At 33.8% G+C, this 16263-nt stretch overlaps 1 protein-coding gene across 3 annotated transcripts in view; it reads left to right on the top strand.

The window, feature by feature from the left end:
• LOC107451674 (uncharacterized) overlaps nt 1-15768 on the top strand; it is a 274776-nt gene extending 259008 nt beyond the window's left edge. For all 3 annotated transcript variants that reach the window (XM_043047279.2, XM_071179441.1, XM_071179440.1), the window contains exons 7-10: nt 5890-6142; nt 8381-8500; nt 12057-12452; nt 13882-15768. In XM_043047279.2, coding sequence (XP_042903213.1) covers nt 5890-6142; nt 8381-8500; nt 12057-12452; nt 13882-14699 — 1587 coding nt within the window. In that variant the 3' untranslated portion in view covers nt 14700-15768. The remainder of the gene's footprint in view (nt 1-5889; nt 6143-8380; nt 8501-12056; nt 12453-13881) is intronic.
• Nucleotides 15769-16263: the final 495 nt, after the last annotated feature.

A 16263-nucleotide genomic window follows, 5' to 3' on the forward strand; every position in this document is an offset into this window, starting at 1 on the left:
GAATCGAAACAAATATGTAAACTAGCATTAGAGAAACTAATAGAAAACATATTGAGTAGGAAAACTCATTCCAGCCAAGAGCATTGACGTTTCGATCTTATCTGATCTAACATTCTTGCATCAGTTTTGAATTCGATACGAAAAGCATAGTTACTACCACCTACACACGTTCCTCTTCACTCAGAATTAGAGGACAGGGACTCTACTATTGCTCTCCGTCTTACTCTATTTGTAACCAGCTGTTTTGCCTCCTTCTATGTCTTTGCATATTCCACGTCTGACGTCTTCGCATATTCAGCGTCTAATCTCCTTCCAGGTCTTTGAATATTCCATGTCTGACCTCCTGCCATGTTTTAGCATATTTCGTGTCTGACCTCCTTCAAAATCTTTGAATATTCCATGTCTGATTACTTTCAGTTCCTTTATTAACCATCCTTTGCCTCGTTGCTATTACCATTGCAAGCATTCGATACGAAAAGCATAGTTACTACCATCTACACATGTTCCTCTTCACTCAGAATTGGAGCATAGGGACTCTACTATTGCTCTCCGTCTCACTCTATTTGTAACCAGATGTTTTGCCTCCCTCCATGTCTTTGCATATTCCATGTCTGATGTCTTCTCATATTCACCGTCTGATCTCCTTCCCGGTCTTTGAATATTCCATGTCTGATTACTTTCAGTTCCTTTATTAACCATCCTTCGCATATTCAGAGTCTGATCTCCTTCCAGGTCTTTGAATACTCCATGTCTGACCTCCTGCCATGTCTTAGCATATTTCTTGTCTGTCCTCCTTCAAAGTATTTGAATATTCCATGTCTGATTGCTTTCAGTTCCTTTATTAGCCATCATTCGCCTCGTTGTTTTAAGCCTTCCTTTAAGAAAAATGCATGGTAAAGTAGTAATCAAATCAGCTATTTTTGAATGAAGAAAAAAAAAACATTAATTTCAAGTACAGTGCACTCAAATAAAAAGCTAACACCTTAATAAATTTATTACTCTTGATCTATGAGTTTCTCGCTAAGGTGCAATCTTAATGTTTTAAGGGACTAAATTTAAATATGCTAATTAATTTCTGCAGACGATATTTCATGCAACAGAATCAGACCCAAAAATGTACTTAGTTGGAATGAACATACTTTGTTCCAACTAGTTTGGATTCATGATACACAAATATTCCGTTGATATCCTGTCTAATAGATTTGGACCATATTTCCCAAATTGGGCCTACACCTCATATTGGGCCAAGAATCCAAATCTGTCAAAATAAAAGTAAGTTTATTAAAAAGAGAGAGAGAGAGCATTTTTGTGTCTGATTTCGTAACTTCAAAGATCGCCAGCTCAAATAGTTTAGTATCTTAATTCAATTCATGGAATTCATACTAGTACGTGAAAATTCAATCAATAGATCAAAAGTTCTTTAAATGTTCCATTTTTATTTTAAGCACTGAATATGCCGAATAAAAGCAGTTAAACAGTTAAATTAGTTTAGCATAAAAAATAGCATACTAAATAATTTTTGTCCAATATTCAAATTCTGAATTTTTAACGAAGAGTAACAAACTTTCTACCCTACCAAAACAAAAGAGAAGTTAATATTCCAAAATCCAGCAAATCTGTTAAAATGTGTGATTCTTCTTTGCTTGATGTTAAAATGTGTGATTCTTCTTTATTAAAAAGAGAGAGAGAGAGGGAGCATTTTTGTGTCTGATTTCGTAACTTCAAAGATCGCCAGCTCAAATAGTTTAGTATCTTAATTCAATTCATGGAATTCATACTAGTACGTGAAAATTCAATCAATAGATCAAAAGTTCTTTAAATGTTCCATTTTTATTTTAAGCACTGAATATGCCGAATAAAAGCAGTTAAACAGTTAAATTAGTTTAGCATAAAAAAATAAAATATAGATATTGGGATGAAATATAGCTATGTAGATAAAATATAGGTATTTCCCCACAAATAATCGAAGTTTCATTATATGTATTAGAATTCCCTTCCATCAAACTTCCAACTAATAAAAACAATGTGTTAAACATAAATATCATAAAACGATGTAAAATGTCAAAATAAATTTCAAACTGTGCCTCTAAATTTTCGGAAGTCAAATATTGACGTTATCTAACTCAGCACAAAAGTAGCATTCCAGATCTAGTAATTTGTTTAAAATATTGACACTTTGAGCGGAGTTGAACTCAAATATTTTCAGTAACTACTTTGTATTACCAGTTCCAATTTGAATCTTTCATATTTACGAACCATCAATCAAATCAACAGAATAAACTCGAACTCACTTTTCGACAATGATTTATTACCTGCTTTATAAGCTGAAGTAGGGTGGTAATCGAGAATTCCAAGCAGTGGGTTTTTAAAACTACTTTTCGAAGATGAAAGTTAGAAGTTAATCAACTTTTTTTTAAAACGTTCGTTCTAGAATTGAAGTTTAGAAAAAAAGAATTAAAGAATTTTCTTATCTATTGTTTTCTAACACAAATATTTTTTTATACTTCGATTTTTCTTTCTATCGATAAATGATCTTTTTTAAATGAAAACCGTATACGTTTCTACTTTGTTAGTTAACTATTAAAAGTACTTATAAATCAATTAATAAATAGTTTGAGCCTTTAAGAACGTATGAAGGTTTATACCTTAAGCGCGTTTTTTTTTCTACATTTATAACTGCAAACTCTTTTTCTGAAAGATTTTTCCTAGTATTAAATAAATAACACACAAATTGAAAACTGTATGAAAATATTTGTTTTAACCCATTTGTGTGAAGTGTCATTTTAAATAAAAGTTTCCTTTTTTTTTTTTCAAAAAAGAGAAGAGCGTTAACAAAAGTGTACCATTATTAGAAATTATTTTGTAAACTAGGTAGCAAGATAGTTGTACAAAGAGCAATATATTATAATATAAACCTTTGGATACGAAATCAAAGCACGATGCTTTTTTTCAAAGCTAAAATAGTAGGTAACGTAAAGAAATGGCATTAACAATATGTTCGACCATTTTTTCATGCATAGACAACTTTTTGCTGTCCGGGCATTGATAATTTACTTTCACTACCACTTAAAATTAAGAAAATATGATAGTCAGGAGTAGTTTAACTTGTTTAATTTGTAGTAGTAGTCAAAATCATATTTAACCCCTTCCCGTGAAAATGACGGGGTGAGATTTCGCCCTCTATTTCTCGCTCCCGTGAAATTTCAAGGCTGGAGTGTTCAGTAGTAACGCTCCAATAAGAATGAAACTAATTCATTTCTTTTGCCCAGAAAACGTTTTATTTCTCATTTTACACACCAGATGGCAGTACCAAGATATTTTTAAAGTAATTGTAGATAGTTAGTTTATTTTGAACTAGATGTCAGCACTAATCAAATAAGTGTATTTGGCAAAATAGACACTTTTATGACCGTTTTCTTGAAAATTGATCGGTAAGGGGTTAATCACATTTGATAAACCATTAGTTAAAATATATTAAAGCATAAATGGTGCCTTAGGCATTAATTAGGAAAATTCTTCCGGAAGATTCTTCAGTTTGGAAATCGAAACCTACAAAGATGAAAATCAAGGTGAATTTTTTTTTTTTTTTTTTTTTTTTTTTTTTTTTTTTTTTTTTTTTTTGTAACTACCGCTTTACTATCAAAAATGGCAGCTGTTTGTATTCATATCTAAACATAGATTTCCAAAGTATCTCGCTCCCTTTGCTAAATGTATCATAATTAAAACAATATTTTTTAAACTTTTTTTATCTTTCTTGTTTAAGAAATGACTCAAAATTTCAGGGCATTAAAATGCTTTGAAAATTAATTTTAATTATGCTATGAAAATTCAAAAAAATAAAAAAAGTCATAGATATATACATTTTTATAGATATATACATTTAAAGCAATTTACAGGACCTTGCATATAAGTGATTTATAAGACTGCCATCGACGATTAATACATTAAAAATAGATCTATAATTATTTAAACCACTACGATGTTAGATTAATTCAAAAATGCATTTAAAATACTCGATAAATTTCTTAGAAGATGTTATGTGTACATGTTATGTAATCTCTAGGGCGTGTTGTTACGTACCTGAAAAATAAAACACAATAAAAGCCTGTGCACTTTTTATTTGTATTAAAAATTGGCATATTTCTTTTTTTTTCATTCCCTACTTTTGAAAACAAAATATATCGGCAAATATGAACACTAAAAAGTTCTAAATACTCTTAAAATTCTCAGAGAACTTTAATTTTTAGAAAAATAGCATACTAAATAATTTTTGTCCAATATTCAAATTCTGAACTTTTAACGAAGAGTAACAAACTTTCTACCCTACCAAAACAAAAGAGAAGTTAATATTCCAAAATCCAGCAAATCTGTTAAAATGTGTGATTCTTCTTTGCTTGCTTTATAAACGACATGACTGCCATCTATTGTTACGTATAGAAATTTAACTAAATAAAGTTATTGTAAATAAAAAAAAGAAGCTTTCAAGATAATTTTATAGCATTTCTAATTTTATAAAATCATTAAAAATTTAAAATTGTTTACTAATTATTAAAATTACTCAAATTTACGTTGTTTTTATAAATCCATTTTACATAATTCACTTAATTTAATTTTCAATTGTTCAAATTATTCAATCACACATTATTAAAAGAATTAATTCAATTAATTCAATTTTCATTAATTCAATTTTCAAATGTTCACACATTTCTGTTTAACTTTGATCAAATTATTAATTTTTACGCAATGAAATGTTTGACATTTTCATACTTTGAATTATTCAATTTTACAATGTTCACATATTTCTGTTTAACAATGCTCAAATTATTAATTTTTACGTAATCAAAATGTTTGACATTTTCATACTTTGAATTATTCAATTTTACATTGTTCACACATTTCTGTTTAACAATGCTCAAATTATTAACTTTTACGTTATCAAAATGTTTGACATTTTCATACTTTGAATTATTCAATTTTACAATGTTCACACATTTCTGTTTAACATTGATCAAATTATTCATTTTTGCGTAATCAAAATGTTTGACATTTTCATACTTTGAATTATTTAATTTCACAATGTTCACACATTTCTGTTTAACATTGCTCGAATTATTTAATTTTTACGTAAACAAAATGTTTAACATTTTCAAACTTTGAAATATTCAATTTTACAATGTTCATACATTTCTGTTTAACATTGCTCAAATTATTAATTCTTACGTAATCAAAATGTTTGACATTTTCATACTTTGAATTATTCAATTTTACAATGTTCACACATTTCTGTTTAACATTGCTCAAATTATTAATTTTTTCGCAACCAAAATGTTTGACATTTTCATACTTCGAATTATTCAATTTTACAATTTTCATACATTTATGTTTAACATTGCTCAAATTATTAATTTTCTCGCAACCAAAATGTTTGACATTTTCATGCTTTGAATTATTCAATTTTACAATGTTCACACATTTCTGTATAGCATTGATCAAATTGTTCATTTTTACGTAATCAAAATGTTTGACATTTTCATACTTTGAATTATTTAATTTCACAATGTTCACATATTTCTGTTTAACATTGTTCAAATTATTAATTTTTACGTAATCAAAATGTTTGACATTTTCATACCTTGAATTATTCAATTTTACATTGTTCACACATTTCTGTTTGACATTGATCAAATTGTTCTTTTTTACCTAATCAAAATGTTTGACATTTTCATACTTTGAATTATTCAAGTTTACAATGTTCACACATTTCTGTTTAACTTTGATCAAATTATTCATTTTTACGTAATCTTTGATTTTTCATTCTTTGATTTATTCAATTTTACATTCTTAAGATGTTCAATCTCTCATAACCTTTTTTTTTATATTCGTTCTTAGATATACGTGCACTTCACTTCCTTTAACCTTGAAATGCCCAATAACTGTGATGAAAACTTTGTGCAAATATTTGAAGGCGGACCAAATCCTGACAATGTGATGATCACTTTCTGCGGTACAACGGCCGAACCTCTAAAGACGAAGGGCAACATAACACATATTCGGCTATTCACAAGTCACAGAGCATTCAACAATACAGATTTCAAAGTTCATTTCACGACTTACAGAGAGCTCTCACCTCTAATTAAGAATGGTAAGAGTATTTTTTCTGTAATTAAACACAGATCCTGACTAAGATACACGGGTTACCATAAATATTCTTTAGTAGTCCAAACGTAATGACATATTTCGTATTTTCAACCACTGCGCAGCTTAGTACCCCGAACGTAATGACATATTTCTTATTTTTCATCAACTGCGCAGTTAACTTCGTCACATCGGACTACTAATTTGATCCGTGCTGAGGCCTTCCTTATTCTAGGAGGTGTTGGGCAGTCGCCCAGGGCCCCACATCAGAGGGGGCTCCCAAATCGAATAGAAAGTTTATTTTAGGTTTACTTCTTTAATGAACTTTTTTAAGCAAAAAATCAGTACAGTGTAAATTCCGTCAGTTTTATGTTAGCTCCTTTATTAATCTATCGTATGAACACAAAAAATCTATATTTTGTAAATCCATGACTTTCTAGAGCGGAATTCAGTTAAATTTTCGCAATTACGGTGGACAAATTTGGCCAATCAAAAGCCTTTATTTTCTCATATCGCAAAATGCAATATATTTACAAAAATGCAGGCTTCTGATTGGCTTAATTGAGCCATCATAATTGCAAGAATTTCGCTAAATTCCGCCCTAGTGTCAGTGTTTAAGATATTAGAGATATCGAGAGATGATGAAAGTTATTCGTAAATTAAACTGTAAATAAATGACGGACCATGTGTCTTTTTATTAGTTTATTTAGACACAAAGATGACATAGAAAAGGTAAAGGTAGATATTGGGGAAAATTCCCGCAAAGAGAAAGCTGCCGTTCTCTTAAACATGAAAACATCATCTGCTCTGCAAAAGCGCTCGTAACAGTACGCGCATGCGCGGACAGTCAGCAAGGGTATAAATTTTTTACAGCTAGATGACAAAGTTTACAATCAGAAAACTTTATTCGGCATGATAGACATAGAATTGTCAGAAAATCAATAAAATGGACAGAGCAATATTTCGTCTGACCGTTGGAGGGGGAAAAGGGGACTTCATGGCTATTTTAGGTTTTAGTCAATTTTCTTGTTATATATGTATAATAAGGTAAAAATTTAAATACCTCCATAAAGTTCGGTTCTTTATAACTGAAGTAATGAAGTAGAGAGGACCCCCAAAGAATTTTTTGCCCCAGGCCCCAACTACGCTAAGTCGGGACAAAACTGTCGTTATAAAGTACGGGGTTCTATCCCAGGGAAGTTCACCCAGCTTTGGATTGGAAGGTGCCAACTTGTCTGTGAAGTAAAGGCGGTAAGTGTGCAATACTGATCACATTGCCACTATGATGCCGTCTGTCACGAAGTAGTGAAGCCTGAACCTCCAGGATCCCATTGACCAAAAAAATGGCTGTTGAGAAAAATACTTTAACCCTTTCAGGAGCGGAGGGATAAAAATTGTCCAACTTATTTTGGAAAACAATGCAAACCACTAATATTTTAATAGTTTTTGTCTCTTAAACAAACCATGCAAATTTTCTTTTCTAAAAGTAAAATTCAAAACTCCTTATTATTATTATTTTTTGATTTACAATATTTTTACAGTAAAAACTGAAGCATTCCCGTTGCAGTCCGTTCTGGGCTCATTGAAGTGATATAGGTATAGTTTCCCGAACATCAATTATGCGTCATTAGTAGTAGTTTATCAGTACAAATCAGTTGCATGGGAACATAATCGACTACAGTTTCAGCAGGGTGGATACAAGAAGCTAGGGAAGATGAAAGGACAGGGAGGTAAACTTCTATAGGTTAAACCTTTAATAAATCTTCGCAATAACTTCATCAATTTATAAACATCCATGGTGAGCTATTGTCATTATTCCACTATTCAAGTAATCATTTCTCATCGAGTGTACTTATAATTATTGACACAAAATTTCTAAGCTCTATGACCAATTTTTTAGGTAGGTAAAATTTTGAAGCACCTTCGCGCCGAAAAATGGTATGAAATATTTAATGTGTAATTTTAGAATTATTTTATAATTTCAGAATTATGGTATAATTTTAGATTATTCTCTAAATCCTCCCGGCAAACCAGGAAAGCTGGCAGCTGTTCTATAAATAAGCATTACTGGATAGAAAATTTATGTTATCAGTAGTGTCTAACAATTTTCTTAGTTTGATTATATTTCTTCGTTTTAATTTTAAAATCGCTTCAACATCAGTCCACAAAATCTAACTAAACAATTTGCACAACAGCTTTCTTTTGTTCCAGTGAGGTCGAAATACACAATTATTTTCTCTTGTAGATGACTGTGATGCCAACACAGAATTTAATTGTGGTGATCAGACCTGCATTGATCTGTCATTAAGGTGCGATGGACAGAATGACTGCAAATATAGATACGATGAAGAAAACTGTGATAAAGGTTAGTGGACTTTTTTTTAACCCGTATCTTCGGAACCTTAAGGACAAGTTTGTATTAGATACACCCTTGTGCAAATTAATTGAAACAAACTCAATAAATTCAGAAAACTAGGAGAAAATGCTATTTTATTTAAATTTATACAAACTCAAAAATTTTTAGTACATAATATAATCTCCACGACACTTTATTAACATTTGGACACGATTCGGCATGGATTCCACTAATTTTTTACAGTCATTTATAATATTTGTGTCCTTGTACCACACATGAACTAACGCCGTGATTAGCTTCTCCATAGTTGTACAGTCCATATTTAATAGGCGATTCTTGCATATGGCCCAGAGATTCTCAATTGGGTTGATATCCGGAGAGTTCTCTGACCATTCCAATGTCTCAATTTGATTCTCAGACATGAATTTCTTTACAATTTTGGACGAATGGCAAGGAGCTAAATCCTGTTGAAAAATCCCTGTTCCATCAGGGTATCGTTTCTTCAACTCTGGAACAACTTTTTTACCCAGAATAGTAATGTACTGCTCAGAACACATCATACCGTCAATAGGCTGCAAAGGTCCAACCCCATTGCAACCGAAACAACCTCAAAATATCTTCTTTAAAAAACACGAAAAAAAAAGTTTGTTTCAATTAATTTGCACAAGGGTGTACATTTAAAGTACAGTAACCAAAGCTAATGGATTGAGAACCGTATAAAGCTCAGCACATGTAGCAGTTCAAAATTCATTTTAAGACTTCCCAAGTTACAATTTCCGACTTATTTAACGCATAAGCCGACGCACATGCTTATAACAATTCAATAAAAAAACATGCCATCCTCTGTTGTTATTGTACTTGTACTGTTAACAATATTGCAAACCCTAGTTAACATTCAAAAAGTTAATAAATTTAACTTGATGAAGAGATTCTTATCTCTTGAAGACAACTTACAATATTACTTGCCCTAGTTACCATTCAATGCGTAAATCCATTTAACTTAGCTGAAGAGATAAGAAATTGAAGACAACTTACAATTTCTCCTTAGCTATTTACCATTCAATGAGTAAATCATTTAACTTAGCAGATTGAAATTAAAAAGCAGTCAAAATGACTTCCTTGGGCAATCTAGTGTTAAGAAAATATGAGAAAAATACCAGTGGATAAAAAACTGAAGACAACACACGAGGATTAACACTGGCACCATTTTCCATTCAATGCGTAAATTCATTTAACTTCTGAAAGGATAAAAAACTGAAGACTACTAGGAATAACACTGGCCCTATTTTCCATTCAATGCGTAAATTAATTTAACTTAGCAGAAGGGATAAAAAACTGAAAACAACACACGAGGATTAACACTGGCACTATTTTCCATTCAATGCGTAAATTCATTTAACTTCTGAAAGGATAAAAAACTGAAGACTTCTAGGAATAACACTGGCCCTATTTTCCATTCAATGCGTAAATTAATTTAACTTAGCAGAAGGGATAAAAAACTGAAGACAACACACGAGGCTATTAACACTGGCGCTATTTTCCATTCAATGCGTAAATTCATTTAACTTAGCAGAAGGGATAAAAACTGACTTTTGATCATTTAAGGAGGAATTTCTTAATATTTAGGAGGGGGGCCGCAATGTCTCAGGGGATAGAGCGTTCGCCTTCCAATACGACGAACCGGGTTCAAATCCCAGTCGATACGAATTCCGCATCCGGCTTTGCACCGACCACAGTACTAACGTGAAATAATCTCAGTGGTAGACGGATCATGGGTTAGAGTCCCCTTGCCGTCAGGCTAACCGTGGGAGGTTCTCGTGGTCTTCCTCTTTATGTACAAATGCGGGTTAGCTCCATCTAAAAGTCCTCCACGAAGGCAAATTTCTTCAATACTCGATCCAGGATTACATTGTCTTCTGGATTGGGTTCAAAATTACAAGGCTACGGAGCTGAACATTAGTAGGCGTAAACCCATAAAATTGGATCGACTGTTCAACGACGGTTATAAAATAAAAAAATGAAAGATTTGGGAGATATTTTTAATTAACTAAATCTTGATGAATTAATTCGATATTACTTTAAAATTAATTAAAATATAAGGTTAATTAACAGTTCGAGAAGAAAAGGAACTTTTCATATTTCATATTTTTTTAATGCCCTAACTGCATACTCTTCTCCTTTTAGCTTCAATATCAATAATTACAATTATCGTATTGTAATATCATATTAAAAAAATTATTTTTTATAAAAAAAAAATTAAAGAATACATACCGTAATGAAATACTTCATTTTTGTGACTACTTTTGACTCATCACAAGATTAATACCCAGAGAGAGTATTACTAAATGATACATAATATATGATAATCTTACAACATAGCAGATATATAATTAGAAATATATAAAATTTTAAAAATTCCTTTTTGTACCCATGAAATTAATATAACGTTAATACATAATTTTTTTTTTAAATTTTTAGTTACATTTGAATAAATGTTTGGTTATATTAAATTAAGGCTCAGCGACCTGAATCGAATTGGTCGTTAACTTGATATAATTTTTAAACAAAACAGCGCATCACTGCTTTATGTGTCCGTTCTGTTTTGTATTGCATTCTCAGAAAGGCCATTTGGCTCAACGTGTTCACTGTGTTTACAGTGAATAATGAAAAGACAGTAAATAGTAAGGATAGAAAGTGTAGTTCTATTAATAATTATTATAAGTTGTAAATATGTGAGATGAAAGTAATAAAATCTTAATATTCGAATAAAAATCGTTATACAGCACTTATTACCTTGTCAGCAATGTACTAACTGCGAAATGTAAATCCAAATGATGATTTGCGAAATAAACTTTATATCGCTATTCTAACTAAATGCTAACACCAACGTAAGTACTGGGCCAAAATAGCCTGGTCGGTAGGGCGCTGGGCCCATGCTCGAGAGTTCATGGGTTCGAACCCCGCTGTTCGAAGATTCTCTGTGTAGTAAATGGTGACTGATGCACGTTAAATCTGTCGAGTCGCAAAGTCCTCCATGTTCCCATAACAAAACAAAAACTCTGGGGGTACTGAATTGGAGATTGATCGTTCTCTGATTCAGGTCAAAATTACGATCTGTGGATGAATGAATAGATGTATGAATGGGTCCACCCTATAAACGGGTATGACGTATGGGTGCGGCAGAAGTCGAATTCTTGGCCATAGATGGCGCCACTGGAAAAAAAAGAACAATTGCGCCCCTCTGCCTTAACAGGCATAAGAAAGAAGAAGAACGTGTGTACTATACACCACTCCTAGCAACAAGAACAAATAGCAATAAACAAAAACAAAAAAGAATTTAAATCAGGACTGCCAAAAAAAACTAGTTCTTTCTTAGTATAGCAACCATGTTCTTTCTTAACAATATATCTATAAATAAACTCACTAGAAACTCACTTCAACATACTAGAACTACTTAATAACTTATGAAATGTATGAAAGGAGTTCGGGATTGGTTTTTGTTTGCATTTGTACTGAGAACGTTATCTTATAACATTATAATTTTTGTATACCTTGAATTTTACAGCCATGGGAGCTGCTATGGTGCTAACCTCAGAGCACATGATCATCATATTGGTGGTGTTTTTTTCGTTGGTTATTGCTATGTGTGCCTCGATTTCCATTTCCTGCTATAACAAAATAAAAGAAAGGCAGGTACGAGAACGAGAATACAAGCAAAGGCGATCGAAAGAAGCATCCGTTGAAGCCACAATTGACCGCAACCTCCGAGGTCATTCCACCCCCGACAGAATCAGTGACGTGCAAAAGAGAATGCCACCACCAGCCGCCACTGCTTCTGTTGCCAACTTCGAACAAGCTGGACCAGGGGGTAGAGCCATCAGGGACTTCGCCGATGATGAAGAGTCGTCTGATGGTTGTTACGTCCCGGAAGTGGATCTAAGTGTTTTCAAACACCCCAATGGTTAGAAATATTATATTATATATTATTTAACATTTTCTACCGTGTTATGAAGCAATTTTTAATTTACCGCTACAGCGTAGAAATCATTTATACTACAAATTATCTAGATAACTGCTAGGTGATACGGTAAAATGCCAAAAAGGCTATTTCATTTCCCAAATTCCCTAAGTAATCTGCAAACTACATAGATAATCTGCGCATTAGCTAACAGACACTCGTTAAAGTAAAAAAATAAGATCTTTGCTGGAACAACAGCGAGATTATTTCTGCACTCCAAGATCTCCTCCCAATACCTCACACCACTCACAGAGTCTCTTTCAAAGACATGAAAAGGTGTGTGGCCATCCGGCATAATGCCTGCCCAGACCATTAAACCTGCTCCTCCATAATGGTCGATTTCGCGGACATTGGAGGGTAGGTATCGGGTCCCTGGTTCTCTCCATATGAACGTACAGCGAGAATTGATGCGTAGACTGAACCGGGACTCATCAGGGAAGAGAATCCATTGATCCATACTTTAATCTCAATGCTCTCTGCATCATGCTGACGGGCTTTCCTGTTCGTAGAAGCGACCGGGACGCAAACAGCTGGTCTTCTTACAAACAACCCTCTCTCGTGAAGTCGTTTGGAAGCAATCACTCTTGATACACTGGTTCCTGTGTCTGCATGCAAGTCACGAGAGAGCTGAGAAGCTGTAGCCCCTCTGTTACGCCTCACTATAATGGACAAATGGTGATCTTCTCTGGCCACCGTGGCTCTTGGACGACCTTGCCTAGGCTTTCTCTCGACGGAACCGGTATCCTGGAACTGTTGCACATGACGTTAGGCGTTAAATTTAACTCTCTGCAAATCTGGACCAGAGATTGGCCTGCTTCTAGCCTCCCCACAATTCGCCACCTCATTCCATCATCTAAACGCTGGTGCTTATTCATTTTTACTCTTGCAATTTGAATTTAACCTATTGCTGCTAAATAACACAAAGAAATTTTCCGAGGTGTGCTAACAAGCGAAATGCGACTTAACTTACGCACACTTCTAAAGCCTGTTTCTCAACTGGCTCCGCCTAGACACACGTGTACGCTTACTTATTTGATGTACAAGATTTGCATTTTTGTCTAGAACCAGTAGTTTTACATTCAGTTCAGTTCTTTTCATGAAATTCGATAAAATATGCAAATTCTCTTAATTTATTTCACATTATAATTATTATAATTAAGGGAATTGGCATAATGTTATTTAATTTTCAATATCTTAATATAGCCAGTAATCACAATCAAACATTCAACAAATTAGTTGATAGAATAAGAGAAACAAGCTTTTGAACATTGACGATATGGAAACCATAAGTTCGGGTATCACTTAAGTAAATTTCATAAGACATCCATTATTTGTTATTAATTTTTAAGTACTTTTTTCTTATTATTAACAGGTGGAGAAACTATACCCAAAAAGCCTAGAGCTGCCGCTTACCAGCAACCACCATATCCCTACATTAGCGAGAGTTTCGAAAGCCTTGAGAGTGACGTAATTGTACCACCAGCTCCACCACCAGTGCCACAACATATGAAAGATCGCCGTGACGTCTCTCCACCACCGCCAACATATAGAATCGTTGGCGGAAAAGTTGTTGCCAATCCTGCTAAAAATGAACCAACTTTAGAACGAATGCAAAAGCAACCTTTAGGATCTAGCAGATCTACTCTAGACAGTAAAGGTGGTAGTAGTTATGGACGTTGGCCGCCAGATAGTCGTCCTAGTTCTACTAAACCAGCTTCTGGACCAGCTCCTTACACTGGTTTCAAATACCCAGAGAAACCAGAAACTTCTATGAAGCCAGAAAAAGACACGCCTGGACCAATAGATAAATCGAATTGGCTAAGGGGCCCATTGGAAGCTGGTGTTCCGAGGTCTGCTTTCTCTCGTTCACCGGGAGAGATTGGCCTCCCTAAATTCGGAATGGCTAGAGTCACTCCTGATGGACCTAGAGGACCACTTGCCTCAGCCAAGACAGCGCCCACATCAGAAAAGGGTGTACCTTTAGCAACATTTAGGAGTCCATATGAAGATGCTCCCTATGGTCGAGGTGGTTACCGCCCACCCGCTGTTAGGAATTACGCAGCTCGTAACAATCCAGAAATAGAAACTATGAAGACGCAGGCTAGTATCGAAACAGGTGACAAAGACTCAATGAGAGCACAAAGCGCCGCATCCACTTTGTCGGCTCCCGATGTTATAGCTAAACGTTGACTTTGACTTGTTTATTAAGAGATCTCAAGCACAAAGCTAGTCAAATTATGACTGTGTTGAAAGACGAACTTTCTGCCCACCGTTGGCAGTGGAAGTTTTCACACTGCATTACACAATCGGACTTTTTCATCGCTCCTTCTTGGTTATCACAAACTTCGGTAGTGCATTACACAATCGGACTTTTTCATCGCTCTTTCCTGAAGATCACAAACTTCGGTAGTGCATTACACAATCGGACTTTTTCATCGCTCCTTCCTGAAGATCACAAATTTCAGTAGTGCATTACACAATTGAACTCTTTCATCGCCCCTTCCTGAATATCATAAACTTCAGTAGTGTAAATTACCTCTTAATTTTCATTTTATTTTTTAAACATCAAGTCTTCCTGGCCCATTTCACTATAAAGACTCCATTCATCGCAGAGACATTGGTCGAACTCTCAAAGTTCGATAGATGCTTCGTACATTCGTACGTTGTACTCAGGCAGCAAACTTTTTACTTCTTTTTAAATACGTTCTTAGTTCTTGTAGTTAATGTCCAATGCGTCGTTTAGTGTCAGTTGTTAAATAATTTCTTACCAAATATCATATGTGTCTTAAAGAGTAATATACCAGCAAACGAAGCTGAGGAACTAACTATTCATCATGATTTGAACAACCCAATGAATAGGTGTTTGAACAATGAACTATGCTGTGTACATGAGATAAATATTTTGAAAATATTTGAATCAAGCAATGTCTTTAATGTGCGATACTAATTGTTATTGAGTGGAGATGTTTGCAAGATTGTTGCGATTGTTGCGCAGGATGACGAAAGCGGAATTGAATACTGCCGTTGCTAGATAAATGAATACAAGGTTGTACTTGTTTGATTAAACATCCACCAGCAAAGTGGTTCAACGATGACTACAAAACAAATTTATTTATTAGTAATAATAATGTTTACATTTATATATTCTGATGTTTATTATGCTATTTTCGGTGCAGATAACTCTCTCACCAATCAAAATGTTAACAACTTAGAAGTTTTATGTGTACATTATTTTAATAAAAGAAACCTTTAAATGATATTTTTTTACGATTTCTTTAAGTAAGTTCGAAGCCAAAGAATGTTTCCACTATTATATACTGAAATCGAATTCTTTATCACCTAGAGCTTTGAAATTCCAGAACAAATTCTGAGGGTAATAATTTCAACAACAAATTAATACCCTCAGAACGATACAAAAAATTTTATGCGTCTGCTTAATATCATCCACGCACGAATATTCCAACACGACATAGTATGGACCAGACTAAAGTTTAAAGCTTTGCTACAGACAGTTTAAGCCCTGAATCCTGCATGACAGACCGCAGATATAAAGGTGTGAGGTGCACAAAATGGTGGAGATCTCTTCTGAAAATTTAGATGATCAGAGGAAAACGTTTTAAGTCGGAAGAATATTCCTCGAGTCACTCAGAAGCAACTCTTGACATGCGGGTTGTCACTTTGTCCTACTGGAATTCTATAACCCCATCGGTGTGTACACGACTGGGTGCAGGTGATCAGACAAGATCCTTACATG

The sequence above is a fragment of the Parasteatoda tepidariorum genome, chromosome 4 (assembly GCF_043381705.1).
Source record: "Parasteatoda tepidariorum isolate YZ-2023 chromosome 4, CAS_Ptep_4.0, whole genome shotgun sequence".
NCBI classification, from domain to species: Eukaryota; Metazoa; Arthropoda; class Arachnida; order Araneae; family Theridiidae; genus Parasteatoda; species Parasteatoda tepidariorum.